At 48.4% G+C, this 15444-nt stretch overlaps 6 protein-coding genes across 6 annotated transcripts; 3 read left to right on the top strand and 3 right to left on the bottom strand.

Annotated features, from left to right (window-relative positions):
- Positions 1 to 674: 674 nt before the first annotated feature.
- On the top strand, positions 675 to 2525 carry CNM02310 (conserved hypothetical protein). Its single transcript, XM_568261.2, has 7 exons — positions 675 to 902; positions 944 to 1012; positions 1060 to 1298; positions 1355 to 1481; positions 1536 to 1765; positions 1862 to 1961; positions 2052 to 2525. Exons 1-7 carry the CDS (start codon positions 729 to 731, stop codon positions 2115 to 2117), a joined length of 1005 nt encoding a protein of 334 aa, XP_568261.2. The 5' UTR covers positions 675 to 728; the 3' UTR covers positions 2118 to 2525.
- CNM02300 (conserved hypothetical protein) lies at positions 2432 to 3736 on the bottom strand. Its single transcript, XM_568411.2, has 4 exons — positions 3544 to 3736; positions 3092 to 3475; positions 2869 to 3013; positions 2432 to 2774 (listed from the first exon to the last, which is right to left on the bottom strand). Exons 1-4 carry the CDS (start codon positions 3670 to 3672, stop codon positions 2725 to 2727), a joined length of 708 nt encoding a protein of 235 aa, XP_568411.1. The 5' UTR covers positions 3673 to 3736; the 3' UTR covers positions 2432 to 2724.
- Positions 3737 to 3910: 174 nt separating this feature from the next.
- Positions 3911 to 7444, top strand: CNM02290 (osmoregulation-related protein, putative). The gene is made up of 12 exons (XM_024658339.1): positions 3911 to 4112; positions 4189 to 4560; positions 4617 to 4795; positions 4857 to 5146; positions 5199 to 5269; positions 5326 to 5745; positions 5807 to 5903; positions 5965 to 6104; positions 6163 to 6437; positions 6492 to 6587; positions 6644 to 6853; positions 6907 to 7444. Exons 1-12 carry the CDS (start codon positions 3971 to 3973, stop codon positions 7237 to 7239), a joined length of 2625 nt encoding a protein of 874 aa, XP_024513926.1. The 5' UTR covers positions 3911 to 3970; the 3' UTR covers positions 7240 to 7444.
- Positions 7445 to 8413: 969 nt separating this feature from the next.
- Positions 8414 to 12249, bottom strand: CNM02280 (conserved hypothetical protein). The gene is made up of 10 exons (XM_024658338.1): positions 12013 to 12249; positions 11862 to 11948; positions 10466 to 11809; positions 10386 to 10414; positions 10242 to 10339; positions 10060 to 10190; positions 9695 to 10010; positions 9256 to 9642; positions 9115 to 9193; positions 8414 to 9064 (listed from the first exon to the last, which is right to left on the bottom strand). The coding sequence occupies exons 1-10, from the start codon at positions 12161 to 12163 to the stop codon at positions 8735 to 8737; spliced, it is 2952 nt and encodes a 983-aa protein (XP_024513927.1). The 5' UTR covers positions 12164 to 12249; the 3' UTR covers positions 8414 to 8734.
- Positions 12250 to 12744: 495 nt separating this feature from the next.
- CNM02270 (conserved hypothetical protein) lies at positions 12745 to 13432 on the top strand. Its single transcript, XM_568264.2, has 3 exons — positions 12745 to 12908; positions 12950 to 13237; positions 13300 to 13432. The coding sequence occupies exons 1-3, from the start codon at positions 12871 to 12873 to the stop codon at positions 13367 to 13369; spliced, it is 396 nt and encodes a 131-aa protein (XP_568264.1). The 5' UTR covers positions 12745 to 12870; the 3' UTR covers positions 13370 to 13432.
- Positions 13433 to 14379: 947 nt separating this feature from the next.
- Positions 14380 to 15401, bottom strand: CNM02260 (conserved hypothetical protein). The gene is made up of 5 exons (XM_024658337.1): positions 15300 to 15401; positions 15053 to 15165; positions 14872 to 14956; positions 14776 to 14812; positions 14380 to 14713 (listed from the first exon to the last, which is right to left on the bottom strand). The coding sequence occupies exons 1-5, from the start codon at positions 15391 to 15393 to the stop codon at positions 14452 to 14454; spliced, it is 591 nt and encodes a 196-aa protein (XP_024513928.1). The 5' UTR covers positions 15394 to 15401; the 3' UTR covers positions 14380 to 14451.
- Positions 15402 to 15444: the final 43 nt, after the last annotated feature.

The following is a 15444-nucleotide window of genomic DNA, read 5'->3' as shown; positions in this document are numbered from 1 at the left end:
AGAAAAGAACGATACCCTCCAGTCTGCCAACGCACGACGCGTCTCGCACCAAAATGCCAGATTCACCACCCCGTCCAGCCGCATCGCCGACAGCCTCGCTTTCTGGGATGGGGATCCAGTTCCACTCGGCGAACCCGCTCCCGCCACCGCTGCACGACTCGCCGCCGCCGAGCGCTGCCCCCCTCCTCCGCTCCTATTCGGACGACCGCCGCCAGCGGGCGCAGGACGAGCGGACCCTGTTGTCGCATCAAACTAGCTCGGCGGGCGTGCCTGGCTCTGCAGTACCTAGCGCGCCCTTCTCCGGCGGAAACCTGAATCTGCGCGAGGGCGTCCATAGGAACTCGTTCTCCCACTCTTTCTCTGCAGACCGCGTGCGCACCAGCCCTCCGCCCCCACACGTGCCCCCCGCGCCGCCCTCGCACCATCCTTCTAGCGCCGTCCACGCATCACTGCCCACGCCCGCTGCGCCCCGCGCCCGCGCCCTTTCGCCCCGTCTCCCCATCGCACAGACCGCCCGCCCCGCCCCGAAGACGAGTTCGTCCGCCATGTCCTCCTCGATCGGCCTGCAGACGAACGAGCCGCGCGGCCGGGTCGTGTCCCCGCAGCACGGCCCCCCCGGCGGGCCCTCGCCCCCCGAGCCCGCGCCGTCCACGCCCGCGCCGCCGAACCCGTACGAGCCCCCGCACCTCGCCAGCGCCTGGCGGGGCGACAGCGCGTACGCAGCCGCCATGTACCATCCCCTGAGCGGCAAGGACGCGCAGTACGGCTCGACGCCCACAGTGCACCCCGCTAAGGTGCCGTTCACAGAGAGCACGGCGTACTGGCTGGGGCTGTACTTTGTGTTCAACCTCGGGCTCACCCTGTTCAACAAGTTTGTGCTCGTCTCGTTCCCCTTCCCCTATGTGAGTCCGCCCATTGCCGCTGCTGGTGCTGACCGGAACAGACACTCACCGGCCTGCATGCGCTGTCCGGATGTGCCGGGTGCTACATCGCCCTCGAGCGGGGGGCCTTTGTGCGTCTTTCCCGCAGCTTTGAGACGCCCGCTGACTGCAGCCGTAGACGCCGGCGCGACTCGCCCAGAGGGAAAACCTCATCCTCGGCGCCTTCTCCGTATTGTACACCATCAACATCGCAGTCAGCAACATCAGTCTCCAGCTCGTCACCGTCCCGTTCCACCAGGTCGTCCGCGCGTCCACCCCGCTGTTCACCATCTTCATCTCCTCCATCTTCCTGCGTACGCGCTTCAGCATAATGAAGCTCGTCTCGCTGCTGCCTGTCGTTGCTGGTGTCGGCTTTGCGTGCGTATATCCATCGCATCTTCGCTCGTGGCTGACTGTCTTTTTGCCGCTTGTAGGACATACGGAGACTACTACTTTACAGCCTGGGGCCTTATCCTCACCCTCTTGGGAACTTTTCTCGCTGCGCTAAAGACCGTCGTCACCAACCTGATCCAAACAGGTGCTGGCGGGAGGCTCAAACTCGTGCGTCCTTCCACCCTTCCAACCCCTCGCGCATCCGCTAAATGACCCCCACAGCACCCCCTCGACCTCCTCATGCGCATGTCCCCCCTCGCATTCATCCAATGCGTAATCTACGGCTGGTACACTGGTGAACTCGAGCGTGTCCGCGCATATGGCGCAACCCAGATGACGTCCACCAAAGCCGTCGCGCTCTTGGTCAACGGGGTGATTGCCTGTGGCCTGAACATTGTCAGTTTCACCGCGAATAAAAAGGCGGGGGCTTTGACGATGACTGTTTCTGCAAAGTACGTCCTACAGCTGGAAAGTTTCAAACTACAGCTGGAAAGTTTCAAACTACAGCTGGAAAGTTTCAAAGGCTGAGAGCTGATGAATTTATGTAGCTGTAAGCAAGTACTTACCATCGCACTCGCCGTCGTGCTGTTCAATCTACATATCACGCCTACAAACGGGATCGGGATCTTGCTCACTCTTATCGGCGGTGTAAGTCTCGATTTCTTTCTCTTTATGCTTTTTTTTTTTCTTTTTCAGTTGTATCCCAATTTACCCTAGACGCTGATGATCACCAAATAGGGATGGTACGGCTACGTCGAGTACCAAGAGAAGAATAAGAAGAGTAAAGTCCTTGACAGGATGTAGACGTTGGGCCTGGACATTCGATCTTTGGACCCGCGTGAAACAGTCTCGATGCGGCGCATCCTTGTCTTTTTTTATTACTTGTCATGGGAAATGGGTAGTCGGACACGGAGAAGGAAAAGGGTTTTGGCCACTCATTTCACCCTCTTCATCTCTTGTTCGTTTGTTCTTTATTCATTGTTATCAATATCTTCTTTCATTCTTTTGTTGGCATAGACTTTTGTGCTTCTTGCTTCTCGTTTCTTCTTGATCAGGCTATTATCAGGTTATCATCATCATCTTTTCTTTTCATTCATCTTATTTCTTTAGTATACGGCGTCTTGCATATCATCTTGGGAAAATTAAAACATAGACTTGAGAAGATTACCTTGATAGGTGTTATGGATGTTATGTGATGGCAGTTGTTGATAGAGACAAACCGTCGGACAAAGTTTACTGGAGAGTGGATCAGATGAGAAGCTGTTCCCGCCGATGGATTTGAAGACTTGGTTGTAGCAGGCGGGTTAAGGGGCCAAGTAAAAAAAAAGTCGCATTTACAGCGTTGCTTCTGATAAAATGCCATACCGTACTAGGCAGCATGAACAGACCTATCCAACTGCGCTACGAGTTACTAAAATTTCCGGGGTTCCACACCCTCAGGCGGTCTCACCGGTGTCGTTTCTAAAAACGTAGAAACACATCAGCACGAACATGGCCCTCTCCTCATCATACCAATCCAAAAACAAAACAAAAAAACTGCAGACTAAAGACTTACGTTTCCCGATAGATGACCAGTCGGTACTCAACGTAGTCCCCCCACTCTCTGTAAAGCTCTTGATCATCGCCCGTTTGGTATCTTCATCAGCGTTTCCGTAAATCTGGGCGAAGAACTTTTGTAAAGCGGCGTCGCCTCCTGCATTCTATGGTGACGCGCCCGCGAATGAAGGAATGTTCAGTCAGTAATCAGTTTGGAGTGCGGGGGGGTAGAGGCGACGTACAGGATCAGACGGGTCTGGTTCTTCGTCATCGTCTACAATCTTATCCCAATTCTTCTTCTTCTTCTTCTTCTCCTCCTCCTGTCCTCCTACTGTATCACCTGTTGCCGCGTCCGACTTTAACCCGGATGCCGACCCAGATCCAGATGCAGATCTAGATGTTTCAGCTTCAGGTACCTGTTGTTGCGGAACAACTGCAGCTCCTTTCCTCTCCTCAGCCAGCAAACAAGGCCATGTCATTCCTCCAGCTTTTGCCAATTTGAGCTCAATCTTGGTTCCGAGGACGCGGTACGTGCTGCTGCCGGGGGAAAGAGTGGAGGCGAGAGGTTTGAGGGCTATACGCTGTTCTTCTGTGGACGGCGCAAGTGCTGGAAGGTTGATGATTACCTAGCGTCTCGTTGGTCATAATCAGCATCGTGTACGGCCAGTTTGGAGGAAAGGCGTAACGAGCTCACAGAATCTGTGCCGAATTCGACCTTGACATCGTCCTTTAATTTGTCGTACCCTTTAATGTACAGAGCAAGGATAAGCTCGTTGGGAGTTTGGTAGAAATCGTATCGCGGGATAGGAATGTCTTTAACCATATTCTTACTCGGCTGAAATATCACAATGTTGAACAAAAAAAAGTACGGTATATACAAACCTTGCAAAATGAACAGAACTTGCTAGATCACCTTGTCCGAAAGCGACGGAAAGAGGACATGGAAGTAGTGACGTCAGGGGTTTCAGATGCCCAGGAGATTAAGACCATCTCCGCCCCTCCACCAGTCATTGCCACCGGGAAAAGTTCAAAATCGAAAACAACAAAAATATCAAAGAACAAGTGTTGAGGATCGAGGATCTAGTCAGCAACTCGTTTAGCCATCTCTACGCACGTATACGATGGCCCCATTTGGAGGACGCGGAAGCTCTGGAAGAGGACGTGGTGGATTTCGGGGGGGAAGAGGTGGGAGGGGAGGGAGAGGAGGATATGGAGGACCTCAATTGCCGTCATCTCTTCTTGAGCAAGTTGATGCCAAGTATGGTGAGAATTCGTTCTATTTTTTGGGGTGGGAGGATAAATGTGACTACATGAAGACTGATACTTGGGTACTATAAAGGATCCGGGGGAAAGAAAGATGTGACCAGGAAAGAAAAACGAAAAGCCACTCGAGATGACCGTAAAGGACCTGCGCAAACTCAAAAGACAAGAAGACGATCACCACCAAGCGATCATGAGGAGGAGGAAAAAGATGAGTCTGAACAGCCGCCTTTTAAAAAATCAAAGACCTCCAAACCCAAATCTGTGTCGAGTTCGGAGAAGTCCAATTCGGAAAAAAAGGAGAAGAAGAAGAAGCTTCCAGAGTTGACACTTCCCGAGGAGAGTGTGGGTGGGGATGTGGAGGACAGAGAGATTGAATGGTTGGAGTATATGCTGAGGAAAGAGAAGGGGAAGTCTAAGGATGAGGATGATCTTGATGATGGTCTCGATGGTGAGCGTAGTCGTTTATTCCTTTGACAGATTGTAAAAGCTAATTGTGGTTGCTAGATTTGTTAAACTTTGCCGAAGCTTTTGAGCATGGTGGGAAAGGAGTGAACAAGCAGATTTTGGATGATGAAGATGATGAAGGAATATCTGACTTTGGAGAGGAAAACGAAGATGATGGGGAAGAAGAAGAATCGGAGGAAGACCAAGACGAAGACGGTGGTGAAGACAACGAGATTGACGTGAGTTGGACATTGCAGACATGAATTCCCAAACGATGTGCTCACCTACGTATAAATGTAGCTTGACGAGGACGAAGAAGAAGAGTTTATGGGATTCAGCGATCAAGACGACCAGGAGAAGGAAGAGGATGAATCCTCGGCCCAAGAAAAGCATCAGGCCGGACACGACGACGCAGAACCATCAGTACCTTCAGATCCCACTCCTTCATCCTCAACGGACACTCCGGCACCTACCAAGTACATCCCTCCACACCTTCGAGCCGCTCAATTAGAGGAAAAATCGAAAGGGAACAAGGAAAAGGCAGAGGAAAAAATACGACTTGAGAGAAAGGCGCAGGGTCTGCTCAATAGGTATGCCTCGATATAACTTGAGGGAGCAAATCAGCTTACTTTTGTTTCACAGGCTGAGTGAGCAAAATATTGAGTCCATATTAGCCGAGCTTGAAACGCTATATAGAAATCACAGTAGAAACGGTACGTCATCTCTCAATCTATGTCAGACAACATAATTGATGGTAAAATGATCGCAGATGTCACCACCGCTCTTACCGACCTCATCATTCAAATGATCTCCAATAAAGCCAACCTTCTAGATTCCTTTGTCGTCCTCTACGCCACTTTGGTCGGGGCTCTTCATCGAGTGATCGGTATGGAGTTTGGAGCTCACTTCATTCACACCTTGATTACAAAATACAGCGGTCTCCAGAGCCCCTCGTCATTGAGCGTTGAAAGTCAACAATCGACAACTATCCAGACCACGATTTACCAGACCCCTGACGCAGGCAAAGAGTCTCTCAATTTGCTCACTCTCATTGCAGAGCTGTACAACGCCCAAGTTGTCGGATCTCGATTGATCTACGATCTGATCAGAGGCTTCTTAGAGGGCGAAGAGAAAGACCGAGAAGTTATGGGAGAGAGGGAAGTAGAAGGGTTGCTGAAGATTCTGAGGTGTAAGTAATGCCAAACACCTATGTCGGAAATGAATTGTTTGCTGATGTATGGGTGTCATAGGTTCGGGAGCTCAGCTGAGAACAGATGACCCTGCGAGTTTGAAGGACATTGTCAATCTTGTACAGGAGAAGACCAAGGGCAAGGAGAAGACTATGACGTGAGTACAATCTTCTTCTCTTCCGTCATAATAGGGGGCTGATCAGTCTGGATTATGACAGAGCTCGTGCTCGTTTCATGGTGGAAACCCTAACCAACGTAAAAAATGGCAAGGTCAAGTCCTCTGCTACTTCCGAAGCAGGGAACGATGCTGCTCAACGGATGAAGAAGTTCTTATCCGGATTAGGCCGTAAACGAAGATGTCAGTTCATCTTGCACCATATCCACGGCAGAAGAAGTGCTAATATACCCATCTATAGTACTTGCATACGAGCCCCTCCGAGTCTCCTACTCTGACCTGCTGTCAGCTGATAAAAAGGGTAAATGGTGGCTTGTCGGTGCGGGCTGGTCTGGCAACCCTCTTGTGGAGCTGGAACAACAACGTGAACAAGCCAAGTCGTCAGGAAAGACGGAGAAAACCGGAAAGAAAAAGGAAGAGAAGGATAGCGAGGCGGCATTGCTAGAGTTGGCGAGAAAACAAGGGATGAACACGGACGTCAGAAGAGGAGTGTTCGTGGTGCTGATGACCAGCGAAGTGAGTGATGACGTGATTCATGGCGTGTAGAAGGAAATATTGACATGGCGTTAGGACTATGTGCACGCCTGTGATAGGTTGAGTATGTTCAAACTGAGCGATGTCCAGCAGCGAGAATTTGTGAGGGTGGCTCTCCACTGTTGTGGTCTCGTACGTGCATGCTCTCTATCAGCCTGGCCTTTTGCTTACTTGCATGTAATTCGCAGGAAGCAACGTATAACCCATACTATACTCTTATCCTCAGTCATCTCTGTGCAAACTCTTACGATCACCGCTTCACGTTTCAATACGCTCTGTGGGACTTTATGCGTGAGCTGGAGAATGGATCAAAGGTTAGCAAAGAGAAACTTGGAAATGTGGCGAGGGCTGTGGGGTATGTTGTGGCCCGAGGAGGACTGAGTTTGACTGTTTTCAAGGTGAGCTCATTTCATCTATCACTGCTCTTCAAATATGCTGACAGGCGGAGCAGGCGGTTGATTTCACATCCCTTTCCAAACCGCTCATTAAATTCCTTATCACCGTCCTGGTACATCTTGTCATAGCGCTCCAGACCGTGTCTCCCATCTTTACGCTTCCTAAATCTTATGATCTTGCTCGCAACTTTGATGATGAAGTTATTCAAGAGAGATTTGAACAGGTGCTCAGTAACACTGAGCTTGCTGGTGGTTGGCTGTGGATGTTGGACAGGGAAATGAAGGATGGAAAGAAGTGGGAAGAGGAAGTTACGGGAGAAAGGGAAAGGGTAGTTGTGAAGAAAAGCTTGGAGATTGCTCAGAATGTGCTGAGAGCAGCTGCGCTATAGGCAGCCACGCCCGTAACTTTAGGGGAGTGAATGTTTGTAAGCACCGCCTAATCAGTAGATGCGCATGTATATATCACGGTTGGATCGGGCTTCTATATTCTTAGCAGTCGCATTGCTGTTGGCAACGCCAACAAGTAGCGAGGAGACGTGACTTGTTTATTTTACTGGAAGTTTTATCGCCTTAGATTCATAAATGGAACAAATTGATCCATCATAATATGCATCCCAGTGGTAGTAGTAAACAGTTGACTGCATGTCAGAATGCCGCGATGAGTCGCAAAGACGGAGGGTGGAGTTCACTGGCAAACTGGTCGGCAAACTGATCGACAGTGCCGGAAGAATAAGGGGACGGAAAAAGTTGTAAGCAATCTTTCTATTTGGCCGTTACTTACAGATTCATCTGAAAGTGCTAATGAACGTTGTAATCTCAGCGTCTTTGTTGGGAAGCCTCCTGTGGCCAAAAAAATGCACGCTGAGTCACGACGAAGCCCTTCCTCCGGCCTATTATCTTCTCGATGTTTCGTCTTCTCGACTTTTTTCTTTTCGTTTGAGCCCATATTAAAATCGTTGATGTAGTCTACTTCTCACAGATACATCATATAAGGCGTATCACCCCAGCTCTCATTTATTGCCCAAAGACGAGAACTTCTGGAGAGTGGCCACCATTACCAACCAAGTTTTTTTTTCCACCAAAACTTCGACTGACTCATCTCGTTCTAGGCCTACTTCAATCATAAGCGTTCCAAAGCTCGAGTGATGATTGAGCAGCGGTCGCAGACTATTGGTATCCTCAAGAATCTTCGGCAAATTTTACAAGGCTCTTGTCCTACTTGTCGGACAAAAACGGATGAGGCCGGCCCGGCTCACCTCTACCTGATCACTCAAGCTTGCATAATTCTCTATCAACTTTTGACTGAGACACGGATGGATTGAGTTTGAGCGGGAGCAGGTGGTGAATATTCGTGAAAGAGCCTCTGGAACTGGCGATGAAGCAGCAAATAACAGGGAGTCCTTGCGTAATGATCAAAGATGAACTTTGCAGAAGAGATCGAAGAGATCCTGCTTTTACGCGTTTCAATCAGGACTCATGCAAATTTTGTCCTAAAACAGCCCAAAATGCGGCAGAGGTTGCTGGCCAAGCCCTTATGCTTTTGGAATGTCAACTGTGAAAAATGAAATGTGCATGCAAAAAGATATGGAGACATTTTTCACAACAGATTCGCAAACTACTGCCTGCCTGAGTTTGGGGTTGCCGTCGCTTTGATCTAATCAAAGAGGAATGACTTCTTTATTGTCCTGACTGTTCCGCCCCACACTCATCAGCATCTAAATACTACCGGGCTTTTCCTGTTCCCTGCTCAACTCTTCTCCTTCCTTCTCTTCTTTCCGTCAATTAACATGGCAGTCGGAGATAAGATACCAAGCAGAATCGGCAGGTCACGCCACACGATGAAGTTTCTTATCCGCCATGGCTTCCATTACCGGTATGATCCAACTACTCCAATCTTCCCTCCCTCCTCTCTACCCCGCTTTCAAACCTCATTTCATCTCTCCTCTCCCATCCGTCATCTTCCTCATCTAACTCTACCACCTCGTCGGCTTTGACGTACTCGCCGTCGTCTGTCTTCACGTATGCTGATATCGTTGACGTCGTTGACCGTCTTTTGAGTCGCTTTACGTCAATAGAATTGGAACTGATATTCAATGCCGGAGAGGTTTTGCGCTTCTTCTCCAATGACTGGAGTTGCGCAGCGGTAGGTGAAAGTGCCTTGACTCGGCATACTTCAACTTGAATACCTGACGAAAGCAAGACGTCGATCCAGATCTATAGATGAAATGTTAACAACATTGCCGTTTAGACATTGTAAGACTGGCCTTTTGAGTTTCAGACAGGCTATCTCCAGGCCCTTTGACTTCTACAAACCTGGCATCTTTCGTCTGTGGATTCCAGACACTTTAAAGGATCGCATCAGCGACATCTCAATACATTCATGATCAGAATAATCTGAAACTTACATCAGATCTGGCACTCCACTCGCTCGATGCCTGTACTCCTCAGCCAGCATTCTACACACTCCGCTAAGCGCCTTTCCACTCAAACACTCCAAGATCTCCTCCAAATCCTCCTTCTCATATCCCCAATCCACTCCCACGGCCCAAGTGCCTTTTGGTCGCTCTCGATTGTCAACCTCCCTCAACAGCTCCAATGCTCGTTTTGTCTTGCTTATCTCAGCTAGCCGGTCCTCAAGGAGTGTTCGGCGGGAGGGTGCGAATGTGTCCTCGCCGAGGTCGAGAGGGGCCGTTTGATAGGACGTTTCGAATGCTCCTGGAAGCGGGTGGAAGAGGACTGGCCAGATAAGCAGGGTGAAGAGAGTTGTGAGGATTGAAGATTCAGAGTGATATCTATAAAATACATGAATAATTGCGCGAAAAGGGCGTAGAAGGCCGAACTCACCCTTTATAACCTTTCTTTTCCCACCACTCCAATACCCATTGTTCAACGCTTACTTCCCCTTCTTTCCCCATCCACAAACTCTTACCAACCAACTTGCCCTTTCCCCCTGTCCCTTCATCGTCGTCGCCCTCTCTAGCCACAGACCCAGAACAAGATTTCGCTCTGACTACACCCCTGTTTTCTGGTGACCTTACTGCATTGAGTTCACGAGTCTTGCAAGTAAGCAGTGACGCGAAAGATATATGCCGTTCGTCTGAGGGGAGATTGAGCTTGTTCTCTAATCTTTTAAGACGTCGAGAAAGCGCAGGTCGGTAGACTGCAATATCGTTAGCTAATTGTAACGATTAAGCTTAGAAGGGTCTTACTTAGATGAGTAGCTTCATCCAATAGCCCGTCTATACAAACCTGGGTAGCCTCCCTTTGCTTTTCTTCTTTCTCGGCCGGCGAGGAATTATAGTGATTCATTAAAACTAAGGCTAAGCGGTCGTACCATGCTCTGTGTCTTTTTGTCAGGTTTGTCTGAAATAAGTCTGATACAGAAACGTACCCTCGTTTACCACGTCTCCATCGCCGTTGGGCAAGGAGAGCGCGAAGAACCATACACTCGTTATCATACTCATGAAGTATACCTAGAGCCTCCGCGCCCTAGTATCTATAAGCGCATATTTGAACAGATAGAAGTCCAACTCACCTTGTACACTATTCTGGTAAGAACATGGCCTGCTCTATTTGTTAAAATCAAGGAACAGAACATGATGAACAAAAACTTACCAGTTTGGAACCGATCACCAACCAAACCACCTTCCTCTTTGCTCACATCTACTTCCTTGCCCTTATCCCCGTCAACCATCTCTTTCCAGACATCCCATGTCCCTTCCCAAATTTTCCTCACAATCTTTGCCCCTTCCTTCCTATTCACCCATCCCGTACGGGATGTTGAGCCAGGGATGGGTGCAGCATTTGGATTCTTACGCGTTTGGTCCCATGTCTCACCTAACGCTTCAGTGACAGTCGCTTCCCAACCTACTGCCCTTTCCCATACTAACAATTCATCTCGGTCTTTCCAGATCTTTGATCGTGTTGTCAGTCCATAGTCGGGGTAACGCCTTTTATTTGATGTGACAAGGATGGAGGGAAGCATGAGACTTGCAGTGCCTGGGGCGATTGGAGGAGTGCGAGAGAAGATGAGGTTAACTCGGGAAATGAGTGAATGGAGGGATGGTGTGAGGCGGATGGCTGAACCACCGAATGAAGACAGCATTTGAGCGGTCAGTAAAAGCTCCGATGTTTGTTTGGGTTTCGAAGCAAAGGGCAGGGTTGTTTGCTTTCCGTGCACTTGAGCAGGGGTGGTAGCTTTGCCTTTGCCTTTCATTGGTGCAAATCCTAGTACGGTCTGTTGCTTCGCCATGCCCCTCAGTGCATTCAACGTGGATTCCCGAGTCAATAAGGATGAAGCAGATAGTTTGTGGGCTTTGGCAACTTTTCGAAGTTGGTCGAACGACATGCAAGTCATGAGATCGTCTAATGAAAGTGATTTTTCGTCTTCGGCAAGAAAGGACACTGGTGGAGGTGATTCCGGTGTCAAGGAAAACTCTATAGGTGATATTGTTGGAATCCCGCTTGACTGTCTTGATACGGTAGGTGTTGAAACAGACGTTGAAACTAATTCAGACCTATTGTTCGCCGCTGGCAAACCATCGCCCTCATCGTCTGAATCAACATTGACCCTTCCTACTTTGGACGCCCAGTAGCTTTCTTTGAGTGCAGCAGCCAGCTCCGGATCAGCCCTCTCCTGAGCTTCCGTCAACCCGGAAGGTGAATCTACCCATGGCTTGTTTGCCCAAAGCGCGTTCGCGGGTCGCCTTCCTTCAGCTTTCGCAGACAAAGGCGATGGTCCAGGTCTAGAAGAACTTGCAATAGGAGTCCCAGGGACAGGATCTGGGTCAGAGTTTACAATATCCTTTGGTACTGCCAGACGTCGAGTGAGGGTCTTCATAGCCATTTTTATTCCTTCCTCTCCGATTTCGGACGAGTATGAAGCTACTAATGAGGTGTACGTGTGGACTCTCGAAGGCCGACGAAGCAATAAACGGGTGAGGAGATAGCGGGGTTCATCTGTTTGAAGGTAAGTAATCTCCGACTCTCCCGGACATAATTTAGGACTTACATGGCAAGTCGAGAATGTAATTCAGTACCCATATTTCTCTCTGAGTAAACAGATATGATTCTCCATCGAGCACCGTCTTAATCATTTCTAAGATCTGTTATCACTTTATACAGCTGGGTGTGGAATAGTTACGATTATATGATAGACTAACCATCAAACAACCTTACGTACATAGACACTCCTGGCTCTTCTCCGTCATTGCTAACCTTGTCATTAAGTTTTAATGAGCCTGGAAACGACAATTCTTGTTCATTGCGCGTCGTCGGAACGAGGAATGAGGGCGGCGGAGGAGACGAGCCCATATTTTCTCACTGCCGCTGTTTGCGTATACAGATCATAGGACGAAATGCGGTTCGCTCTTGATCGATTATTAGGGAGATAATTTGAGAGGAGATTGAGATACATAGAGACTCAAAACTCCAACGAATATTTTGTGGAAATGCACGCGACGCGCAAGATGACATCAACCGACGCGTAAGTAAATGGTTGTGCGTTTCTAGTAAACCTCGAATTTTGTCCCGATCTCTGTGCGTTCGTGCCGCTGCTGACAATCAATGAACACTGGCTGCAGCGACAGTAAGTTGTTCCATTTCTACAGCGCCCATGCTTAACATAATAGACCGGATACTGGGGCCATCGTACTTGGGTACTACCAAGAACCACCTTCTTACAAGAACGGGTCGGTGTCTACAGCATTTCTGCGTTTCCCACTATTATTTATGAACTTATATCGATCACTACGGCGTTGATTCAACCCTGCAATAATACTTAAAAAGGCCTTGTAGAAATATCAATGACCACCTTGTGCACGTTGATTGCAACTCCCCTACTAGTACCCGGAGAAGGACGATCACCTTGTGTATGGATTCATGTTGGAAAATAGCTATTACATAATCTCAAATCAGTTCATTACGTAAGCATATTTTGGCCAATAAGCTGTTCGAGATTGAGCGACATCTGCCTGTATCCTCTCCACAAAACTATACTGTATTTCCACAGAAGATCAACCATGTTCAGAGCAAGTCGCGTAGTCCTCTCCGCTCTCAGGTGAGTATCACTTTAATAGATTCCTAGCTGACACATATTAGGCCCTTAAAAGCCAGCACAAACATCACTGGTCTCGCAGTCCACCCCGACCCTTTGCCGGCTCTCACGTCAATCTACACTTCCACCCTCAGCTCTCTTTCCCAGCTTCCCGCTGCATCTGTCTACAGACAAGCCACCGAAGCGCTAACCAAGTACCGACTGGCCATTGTTGAGAAGGCCCAGGGAGACGTTGAGAAGGTGGAGAGCGAGTTGGGGTCGATTGTCGAGATTGTTATTGAGGAGGCGAAGAGTGAGGAGGGTTTGGTTGTGAAGATGAAGGACTGGAAGTCGTGAGTTTAGTGGTATTGAATTGCTTGGTGTGAGGCGTCTGTGCTGATTGGGTGGGGTGCAGTTGGGAAGGGCTTATGGAGGAACCTCATCCGGGACAATGGCGATACTTCGAGCCTTTGAGCGACGAATAGACCTTTTTGGAAACGATAATGAGAGGACGTTTGATGCATACTGCATAGGGTTTACATCATCAAGTGACTAGAATTCTGCGTGGTAGTTCTTGAGGAATATCTCGCCAATGAGCTTTCACAGTCCTTAGGTCCCTCCTCGTTCAAGTGCTAAACAACCGCAGATGACTTTCAAATCCACGACATCAATTCTATAGGATTTTCTCGCCGCATCCCATTCTTATCCGTTTTTCCCCACTCCCCTACTCGTCTCCAAGATACTCAAGCGACTCATCCATGGTACCTAATCCTAAACGGCTCATCTGACTTTACTTTCAACTCCACATCATCCGCCAACCTCCCATGAAACGTTGTCGTGCCTGTTCTGTCATTGTCACTATCGCTCTCACTGCTACTGTTACCAGAGCTGAATGAGGAAGCGGGATCGGAGGTACCACTGCTTGTATCGCTCGTAGACGTCAAGGGAGCAGGACTATCCTCCGAGGCCGTATCTGTCGCAGACGTTGACGCTGAAGATGGTTCTGTTTCTGATGACGATGGTGAGTGACTGTTCGTCCCGATATCTGCATCTGAGACAGCAGACGAACCTGTGGATGGAGGAGAAGGCGTTGTTTTTTTTGATCGTGATGACTTGGGTTCATTATCTTTTTTCTTTGATTTTTCCTTATTATCTCGCCCTTTTTTCTCTTCCTCCTTTTTGTCTTTTTCCTCTTCTTTCTCTCTCCTGGGTCCAGTACTCTTAGGTTCCGGCTTTGAATCCGAAGTCGATGACGGCCTAGCACCAGATCCCGAGGAAGGTGAAGAGACAGGAGCCGTAGGTGAGGCGCTGGCGATGATAAGACAAAAAGTAATAAAAACAATGAGGATAGCTTCGGTAATTGCTTTTTCTAAGTACATTTCCCTATCTCCCCACAATGGTCATTGGTCATGATAACTACGATATAGTACGATGCTCGTTCAAAATTCCAATAATACCCAGATAATTCTTTTTAGTAGTAGTAAATGAAAGGAGGACTCTACACTTTCCATTTGCATGAAAGGAAGTTACAAAGCCATGCTGCATACCGTACTTGAATTTAGTACCTTTATTCAATCTTCGCGTTACTAAAGTCCATCTCCGGATGTTCCGCCATAAACTTCTTCATCACCTCTTCCTTCTTTCTTTCATCGCTCGTGGGTCTACCCAATGCTTTTTGCTGGTTATCCCACATCATCTTCTCGACCATCCCCCTCGTTTTGGGGTCCAGGTCAGAAAGAGACGAAGGAGTAGGGTTGATCTTAGTGGTGTCAATGGTAGGGTGGTGGGTGAGGATGTGAGGCCACCACTGAGGAGAGCCGATATGGAATCTTTCGGGAGGGTGGGTTCTTAGTTGATAGGTATGCTTTAGGACACGAGGCAAATGACTTACGACAGTTTGTCGAGCTCAATAGTTAGTGTACCGTCATCTGTCATATTTGTCGGTCTCTGTACAATGCTTGATTGCTGTTATCGAGGAAATACGTACCAATTGTCCAGGAAGAGTCGTCCACTACTATATCGTTGTACAGCTCGCCTTCCAATATGGATGAAGGAGAAGACTTGAGCTTCACCTAGAATGGGATGTTTAGTGAGCTCATTTTATCTTGGACATCATATTACCACCATCTTAAGATATTGGGGTTGCTATAGTAGACTGAAATACCTACTTTTAGCTTTCGCTTTCCGATAACAACCTCAAGATCTTTACTTCTTGTTCCTTTAGGTAAAGGGACAGTCACCGTTGCCGTAGCAAGTTCTTGTGTCCAGGAATACGGTAGTACTGTACGACAATACATATGATTAGATCAGTCGTCAGTATCTGGTAAATGGTTCATATACAATTATGCTTTCCCACCGAGAAAGCTGTCCTCAACCATAGTTCGACCACTCCGCCCAAGAAGTGTGATAACTCACCAGCTTGCTCTTTCTTCTCCTTCTCACGCTGCTGCTGGTCATGCGCGTCCCTCTCTTCTTTGGACATACCCTCGTAAGATTTTCCTTCTGTCATTTTTCAAGATTGTATGTATGCATGTGGATACACAGTTGAGAACTGTTTTCG

Source organism: Cryptococcus neoformans (assembly GCF_000091045.1).
Source record: "Cryptococcus neoformans var. neoformans JEC21 chromosome 13 sequence".
NCBI classification, from domain to species: domain Eukaryota; kingdom Fungi; phylum Basidiomycota; class Tremellomycetes; order Tremellales; family Cryptococcaceae; genus Cryptococcus; species Cryptococcus deneoformans.
Note: the sequence above shows the minus strand (reverse complement) of the source record. Positions and strands in the feature narration are given on the sequence as shown.

Bases quoted from the DNA above. Each gene is read 5' to 3' on its own strand.
- CNM02310 (XM_568261.2), top strand. From the start codon at position 729: ATGTACCATCCCCTGAGCGGCAAGGACGCGCAGTACGGCTCGACGCCC. The intron at 1,013-1,059 runs GTGCGTCTTTCC...CTGCAGCCGTAG, and splicing joins CCCTCGAGCGGGGGGCCTTT to ACGCCGGCGCGACTCGCCCA. The intron at 1,482-1,535 runs GTGCGTCCTTCC...TGACCCCCACAG, and splicing joins CTGGCGGGAGGCTCAAACTC to CACCCCCTCGACCTCCTCAT.
- CNM02300 (XM_568411.2), bottom strand. From the start codon at position 3,672: ATGGTTAAAGACATTCCTATCCCGCGATACGATTTCTACCAAACTCCC. The intron at 3,476-3,543 runs GTGAGCTCGTTA...ACGAGACGCTAG, and splicing joins TCGAATTCGGCACAGATTCT to GTAATCATCAACCTTCCAGC. The intron at 3,014-3,091 runs GTACGTCGCCTC...GCGTCACCATAG, and splicing joins AACCAGACCCGTCTGATCCT to AATGCAGGAGGCGACGCCGC.
- CNM02290 (XM_024658339.1), top strand. From the start codon at position 3,971: ATGGCCCCATTTGGAGGACGCGGAAGCTCTGGAAGAGGACGTGGTGGA. The intron at 5,746-5,806 runs GTAAGTAATGCC...TGGGTGTCATAG, and splicing joins GTTGCTGAAGATTCTGAGGT to GTTCGGGAGCTCAGCTGAGA. The intron at 6,588-6,643 runs GTACGTGCATGC...TGTAATTCGCAG, and splicing joins CTCTCCACTGTTGTGGTCTC to GAAGCAACGTATAACCCATA.
- CNM02280 (XM_024658338.1), bottom strand. From the start codon at position 12,163: ATGGGCTCGTCTCCTCCGCCGCCCTCATTCCTCGTTCCGACGACGCGC. The intron at 10,340-10,385 runs GTGAGTTGGACT...TATAGATACTAG, and splicing joins TTACCAGAATAGTGTACAAG to GGCGCGGAGGCTCTAGGTAT. The intron at 10,011-10,059 runs GTAAGACCCTTC...ACGATATTGCAG, and splicing joins GGATGAAGCTACTCATCTAA to TCTACCGACCTGCGCTTTCT.
- CNM02270 (XM_568264.2), top strand. From the start codon at position 12,871: ATGTTCAGAGCAAGTCGCGTAGTCCTCTCCGCTCTCAG. The intron at 12,909-12,949 runs GTGAGTATCACT...GACACATATTAG, and splicing joins GTAGTCCTCTCCGCTCTCAG to GCCCTTAAAAGCCAGCACAA. The intron at 13,238-13,299 runs GTGAGTTTAGTG...GGTGGGGTGCAG, and splicing joins AAGATGAAGGACTGGAAGTC to TTGGGAAGGGCTTATGGAGG.
- CNM02260 (XM_024658337.1), bottom strand. From the start codon at position 15,393: ATGACAGAAGGAAAATCTTACGAGGGTATGTCCAAAGAAGAGAGGGAC. The intron at 14,957-15,052 runs GTAGGTATTTCA...ATCCCATTCTAG, and splicing joins TCGGAAAGCGAAAGCTAAAA to GTGAAGCTCAAGTCTTCTCC. The intron at 14,813-14,871 runs GTACGTATTTCC...CAAATATGACAG, and splicing joins CGACTCTTCCTGGACAATTG to ATGACGGTACACTAACTATT.